The sequence below is a fragment of the Bubalus bubalis genome, chromosome 9 (genome assembly GCF_019923935.1).
Source record: "Bubalus bubalis isolate 160015118507 breed Murrah chromosome 9, NDDB_SH_1, whole genome shotgun sequence".
NCBI classification, from domain to species: Eukaryota; Metazoa; Chordata; class Mammalia; order Artiodactyla; family Bovidae; genus Bubalus; species Bubalus bubalis.
In genome coordinates this window covers 69301349-69309175 of record NC_059165.1, presented here as the reverse complement: position 1 = coordinate 69309175, position 7827 = coordinate 69301349, and the positions used below count along the sequence as shown (strand labels likewise).

The 7827-nt window shown below is 35.0% G+C and overlaps 1 protein-coding gene across 1 annotated transcript; it reads left to right on the top strand.

The window, feature by feature from the left end:
• Positions 1-1204: 1204 nt before the first annotated feature.
• Positions 1205-2143, top strand: LOC102413545 (olfactory receptor 2L2-like). The gene has a single exon (XM_006069996.3). It carries the CDS (start codon positions 1205-1207, stop codon positions 2141-2143), a length of 939 nt encoding a protein of 312 aa, XP_006070058.3.
• The last annotated feature ends 5684 nt before the right edge of the window (positions 2144-7827 follow it).

The following is a 7827-nucleotide window of genomic DNA, read 5'->3' as shown; positions in this document are numbered from 1 at the left end:
GGCACTCATCCTTCTTTATGCCCCAACTTTCACATCCATACATGACTACTGGAAAAATCATAGCTTTGACTGTATGACATTTGTCAACAAAGTAATATCTCTGCTTTTTAATATGCTATGTTTGTCATAGCATTTCTTCTAAGGAGCAAGTGTCTTAATTTCATGTCTACAGTAACCATCCACAGCAATTTATGTCCTTCACTGTTTCCATTTTTACCCCATTTATATGCCTTTACCTTCAATCTTTCCCAGCATCAGAGTCTTTTCAAATGAGTCAGTTCTTTGCATCAGGTGGCCAAAGTATTGGAGTTTCAGCTTCAGTATCAGTCCTTCCAATGATTATTCTAGACTGATTTCCTGTAGGATGGACTGGTTAGATCTCCTTGCTGTCCAAAGGACTCTCAAGTGTCTTCTGCAACACCACAGTTCAAAAGCATCAATTCTTCAGTGCTCAGCTTTCTTTATAGTCCAACTCTCACATCCATACATGACTAATGGAAAAACCGTACCTTTGACTAGATGGACCTTTGTTGTCAAAGTAATGTTTCTGCTTTTTCATATGTTGTCTCATGCTTAATTACTAAACATTAAGTATCATCTCTTGATTGCATCCATTCTGTTCACAGTGGTTGGAGACCTTCCCCTTCCACATATAACTGCCTCCAACTACCTTTTATCTTTCCCTTCTTTCCATCATAGTTACATCCCACTTTGTGTCTTTGATGGTTAGGTTGAGAACACTTTTCCATCTTATAGTATACATTGCTAAAGTAGAAAAATATTAATTACTATAAAATCTTATATTTTAGTTAGTCTTTCCATATAAATAGTTCCTCTTATTTTGCTTTTCACAGTCAAGAAACTTTAAGGTGATACTGAGAATTTCAAGAAAATGTTTCAAGAGATGTTAAGAATTTTATAAGAAAATCCTTTTTAATAAAATATTTATTTGTTTTTCTGTATTCTTCTCATGTTGTACAGTCACTCAAATATATCAGTTCTTAAAATGCTATTCTTTATAATTTTAACTTCATCATTATTACAATTTTTCCAATATAGATAACTCCAATTCTTTATTACAGAGTAATAAAACTTTAAACAGTATTCAGCCTGACTAAAATAATACTATAGAAATATATTATTGTTTTAAACTTGAATTATGTACTCTTGTGTCTTCCTTTAGAAATAATTACATGAATGACCCATGGGAAATTATAATCAAACATCAACTGATTTCATCTTATTGGGATTGTTTCCCTCTTCAAGAACTGGTCTGTTCCTTTTTATTCTCATTGGTTTCATTTTCTTAATGGCTGTACTTGGTAACCTTTCCATGATTCTTCTCATCTTTCTGGACATCCATCTTCACAAGCCCATGTATTTTCTGCTTAGCCAGCTCTCCCTCATGGATCTGAACTACATCTCTACCACTGTTCCCAAAATGGCCTATGATTTTCTGTTTGCAAACAAGTCTATCTCCATCACTGGGTGTGGGATTCAGAGCTTCTTCTTCTTGACTATGGCATGTGCAGAAGGATTGCTTTTGGCCTCTATGGCTTACGATCGTTATGTGGCCATTTGCTTTCCTCTTCATTATCCCATCAGAATCAGCAGAAGAGTGTGCGTATTGATGATAACAGGATCTTGGATAATGGGCTCTATTAATTCCTGTGCCCACACCACATATATTCTCTCTATCCCTTATTGCCAATCCAGGTCCATCAATCATTTCTTCTGTGATGTCACAGTCATGTTGACAATAGCCTGCATTGATACAACGGTCTATGAATACACAGTGTTTCTGAGCACCACACTTTTCCTTTTGCTGCCCTTCATTGGTATTGCTTTTTCCTATGGCCGTGTTCTCCTTGCTGTCTATCGCATGAACTCAGCAGAAGGGAAGAAGAAGGCCTATTCAACCTGCAGCACCCACCTCACTGTGGTTTCTTTCTACTATGCACCCTTTGTTTACACGTATCTACGCCCAAGATTTCTGCGTACTCCAACAGAGGACAAAGTTCTGGCTGTCTTTTACATCATCCTTACCCCGATGCTCAATCCTATTATCTACAGCCTGAGAAACAAGGAGGTGATTGGGGCCCTGAGAAGAGTAACTCAGAGAATCTCCCCTATGAAAATGTAGACTAAATTTTTTTATGAATACCAGGATATATATATATATATATGATATAAATCTGTTTATAACTGTATAGTCATTAAAAATATTTTTATTAAATGAAAAGAGTAAAACTGATCTAGAGGACAAGAAAATAGTTCATATCTTGAAAAACCTCAATCTTATTTCTTGTTTGTTTTTTTTTTTAATCAATTTCAAATGCATTTTGATAGGCTGTCAACTAGAAAGATTCTGTCATTTAGTAGTGAACACGGACATTAACTGAATAACAAAATATCATTCACCATAACAGTTCCACAGTTTTCAATACATTTTTCAACAGGTCTGAACCACATTTTCTGAATGTCTAGATAAAATTAAAAGACAGAATACTTTTTGTGCTTCCTATAGTATAACCATAATTACCAGTAACACTTTTTTTTTTTTAATTTCAATATAGGGAAACTTCTTGTTAGAGATTTAGCTGAGAATTCTAAAGTGCTTATACCACTCTGAACAGAAACTGAGAAGTTTATGTTAATTACAGGATGATGCATCTATCATATTAGGTATACCTGGAAATCAACAATAGGCCTTGAAAATGCCACAAGAGATTGCTAAGACAATTATACAAGTGGGTCAGCAGTTAGTCTCATTAGTGGAAATTAAAACTGTTGAGGAAATCCATGCAAACAGCTACTCTCAAAACAGCTACTCTCAAAACATACTGTGTACCTGCTAAGTTGCCATACAACGTTTGTATTAGATGATGTCTGTCAAATGAGTTTTTATTCTCCACTCACTACATCCCACAGTTTTACTGGGAAAGTTAACTTTGTAAACTAATTTTCTTAGTTCATATGATGGCTTGATCACTTTCTTAAACAGATCTCATCACTGTATCAACAAAAATTCATCAGTTCAAGTAAATTTCCATGCAAATTGTTATCCATTAGTGATCAATGCAGAAATGCACTTGACCTCTCACATGTGGCAGAGAAGGGGAGGTTCATATTCTACATAATATGCAAGGCAAATCCCAAAATGAACATATGAGGACTCTTGCTCAAAAATTAGGGGAAAAAAATGTTAGATTATTGCTGCTCAAATGTCGTTTTTTCTTCAAAATTAATTCTTTAGTTGTGAAATGAAATTACACATTCATATATATATATATATATATATATATATATATATTGCATATAAACATAATGTTTCATTATCAGATTTGGGAGATCAATCCTTTCCACTTTATTTTCACTAAATTTAAAGCTTTAGAAACTTTATTCTCTGTTAATATAATTAAAATGTTTTCAGCATCTGGTGATAAATACTAAGTTTCAATGAATTTGTGATGATTTTTAATATTTAAATTTTAAAAGATTCTTTCTGCTTATGTTACTGGAGCTATTAGGAGTGCTTATAGTTTAGAAGAATATCAGGCTGAATATTTGATAAATTATATTAAATATAAATTCTAGTACACACATATCTTATGATTCAAAAGGAGAAGAAATGTTTTCTAAAAGTATTTATTTTGTGAAGCAGCTTCAAGTTATCAATTAATACAAATCTGTTTTATATAAGTCTAAATTTAACTTTAAATATAAATTTAGTCAATGGTATTTTAATGATTCATCTTCAATTTCTGACAATTAGTTGACTTTGTATAAGAATGATGTTTCAATTATCTGCTCACTCATTTTATCACTACACATTCAATTATAAGAAAATTAATTTTAAAAATGTTTTAATAATTGTTTTCTGAAAGTTTACATGAAAATGGTATGCTTTTCCACCTCTGATCTTTCAAATTAATTTTAAATCTTTAAGCAAGCTTTAAATATTATTTCTAAGCCTGTGGATATTTGTTTTACAATATTTCAACAGTTTTTAAAACCATAAATGTTATACTCTGATAATAATTCCATGATATGATCTTTTGTAATGATTATTTGTACACTTTTGTAAGTATTTATTAGAAAAGTTTACTCCCTAAACCTATCATTTCCTGTTCTAACACTTGGGTGAGATTGTAAATAATTTAGTAGATTACACAGAGATTAACACTGAAAGGAAAAATAAGTCAGCCCCCATCTCCATAAGAGTCATTTCTCTTGCCAAGTAAATCTTCTCTCTCCTAGGCGGTGGCCTATTCACCATTGTTGCTGTATCTATATTTACTGTTGTTACCACTACCACCAATCCGGGTTCAAGCTCCACCCAGCCACTTCCCTAGGGTCCTGTAGTGCCCTGAACACTAATATATGTGTGGACATGGGGAGGCCAGACATATTGCTTCATGTCCATGTTGCTTGCCCTTATGTGTACGAGTCCTGCTGCTGGACTGAAACTGCATACTAATGCCGCCACCCGGTATAGATTCTCTGCTCACGTGTGTACTCAGTGATAAAATTAAGAATTTCAAGATGGCAGCAGAGCAATAATTAAGCAAGGTTGCTATCTGAGTATGAGAACATATGTAAGCACACATGCCCTATGCTTTGAGAAATGTAGATTGAACAAATACAAACGGGATGACATCATGTAAAACCAGCAAAATGATGCGGATGTCAGTTTTTGTCATTGGAAATATCCTAAGAAAGTGTGGAAGCAAGCAGGCAAATGCATTCCAGACTCCTTCCCATTTTAGGTAGTGAGTAATAGAAGGAATCAGGAGACATCAATCTATTTCTGTCCTGACACAATATATTTTGTTCTGCCCTTTAAAAGAAACTGGAAACAATTTTATTTACTTTTTAAGTAACTGCCTAGAAAATGAGGATTTAACATTATATAAAATTAATTTCGTATGCTTACTCTTTGGAAGGAAAGTTATGACCAACCTAGATAGCATATTCAAAAGCAGAGACATTAGTTTGCCAACAAAGGTTCGTCTAGTCAAGGCTATGGTTTTTCCTGTGGTCATGGATGGATGTGAGAGTTGGACTGTGAAGCAGGCTGAGCACCGAAGAATTGATGCTTTTGAACTGTGGTGTTGGAGAAGACTCTTGAGAGTCCCTTGGACTGCAAGGAGATCCAACCAGTCCATTCTGAAGGAGATCAGCCCTGGGATTTCTTTGGAAGGAATGATGCTAAAGCTGAAACTCCAGTACTTTGGCCACCTCATGCGAAGAATTGACTCATTGGAAAAGACTCTGATGCTGGGAGGGATTGGGGGCAAGAGGAGAAGGGGACGACAGCGGATGAGATGGCTGGATGGCATCACTGACTCGACGGATGTGAGTCTGGGTGAACTCCGGGAGTTGGTGATGGACAGGGAGGCCTGGCGTGCTGCATTTCATGGGGTTGCAAAGAGTCAGACACGACTGAGCGACTGATCCGATCTGATCTGATGTTGTCCTTAGGAGGTCTTTGAGTAATTAAAAAAAAAAAAGCTTTCTTTGTTGAAAGAGCTATGTTTTTTTTTTTAAAAAAAAACTAATATTTAACAGTTTGTATTTGCCTACAAAATCTTTAATTTTCTTATGGTTAAAATGAGAGAGAGGAATTTTTTCACAGTGACCTATAATTCTACTTGACCAAGTGTTTTAAAACCTTTTATCAATTCTTAACCAATTTTCCAAACTCAAATGCCAAGCAAAGATCTGTTGAACTCAAATTAACTTTGGCATTTTTCATTAAACTCCTGTAAAATTGCAAAACAAAAAAAATTATCTCACCTTATAAAAATAGAAATGTTAAACTAATTAGGCTAATATGTGAAATTACATGGAAAGAATTGTCAAATAAGAAGTAATACTAAGACTTGTTTACATTGCTTATGTTGTATTTGTGTGTGTGTGTGTGTGTGTGTGTGTGTGTGTATATATATATAAAATGGTATACATTCCAGAAGTTATATGATATTCTTAGACATCTGATATGTTCGGGCACAATGTTATCAGTCATAATGCAAATTATCATCTTAAAATGTTGCATATCACAAAAATTACTACATTTTCTTATGAAATAAATTTTTGTATCTTTTATCTTTGTCATTTATCGTTATTGTTTAATTTAGATATTTACAAAAATGTTTCTACACAAACTCTCTATTTTCAAGGACATTCATGAAAGGGACTAATGGAAAAACTAGATTTAATAACAAGTACTCATTACATGGGGCTGAATGATCTAAAGATGATGATTGCAATTTTTTATTACATTTTGTTTGAAACATTGCTGGATCCCTAATGTTTTTTTTTTTTTTCCCCAGACTAAAGAAAACTTTTCCTCTTACCTGTGACTCACAACAATTTAAAAAATTATGACACCTTATAGATAAGAAAGCTGTGGTACATATACACAATGGAGTATTACTCAACCATCAAAAAGAATACATTTGAATCAATTCTAATGAGGTGGATGAAACTGGAGCCTATTATACAGAGTGAAGTAAGCCAGAAAGAAAAACACCAATACAGTATACTAACCCATATACATGGAATTTAGAAAGATAGTAATGATAACCCTGTATGGGAGACAGCAAACGAGACACAGATGTATAGAACAGTCTTTTGGACTCTGTGGGAGAGGGAGAGGGTGGGATGATTTGGGAGAATGGCATTGAAACATGTATAATATCATATATGAAACGAATCGCCAGTCCAAATTCAATGCATGATACTGGTTTCTTGGGGCTGGTGCACTGGGATGACCCAGAGGGATGGTACGGGGAAGGAGAAGGCAGAGGGGTTCAGGATGGGGAACACGTGTATACCTGTGGCAGATTCATGTTGACGGATGGCAAAACCAATACAATATTGTAAAGTAATTAACCTCCAATTAAAATAAATAAATTTATATTAAAAAATAATAATAAAATGAGTAACCAACAAGGACCTACTGTACAGCACATGGAACTCTGTTCAATGTTATATGGCAGCCTGTATGGGAGGGGAATTTTGGGGAGAATGGATACATGTATATGTATGACTGAGTTCCTTCTCTGTTCACCTGAAACTATGACAACATTGTTTGTTAATCTGCTATACCCAATACAAAATAAAAAGTTTAAAAAAAATTCTTTTTTTAATTATGACACCTTAAAGATACAGCATTTATTTTAATCCCAATCTGATCCCTCAGGAATTTGGAAAGCCATGAATCAAAGCCTTAGCACTATAGCCAATGTTTCCATTTGTGCCCTTCTGCTGCTGCTGCTGCTGCTGCTGCTGCTAAGTCACTTCAGTCATGTCCAACTCTGTGTGACACCATAGAGGGCAGCCTACCAGGCTCCTCTGTCCCTGGGATTCTCCAGGCAAGAACACTGGAGTGGGTTGCTATTTCCTTCTCCAATGCATACATGCATGCTAAGTCGCTTCAGTCATGTCTGACTCTGTGCGACCCCATGGACAGCAGCTCATCAGGCTCCTCCATCCACAGGATTCTCCAGGCAAGAATACTGGAGCAGGTTGCTATTTCCTTCTTCTGTGCCCTTCTACAAGGAGAATAAATTCATATTGAGTTAGGGTAAGAGTCTGTTCAAAAGGATGAATTTGTTTAAAAAGAGACAATAGATCTCAAATGTAGTAATTTGTGCTAAGCCAATGTCTCCAAACTGAGACTAAATACCTAACTGATGAGAGCTGATGAGGCTGAACCACCCAAGTCCAGTTTATGTGGGATATGGATGACAGCAGACAAGGTATAATCTCCCTGAGAGTATAGTGAGGGACCAAGAATAATATTAGATTATAAGATTTATC

Bases quoted from the DNA above. Each gene is read 5' to 3' on its own strand.
- LOC102413545 (XM_006069996.3), top strand. From the start codon at position 1,205: ATGGGAAATTATAATCAAACATCAACTGATTTCATCTTATTGGGATTG.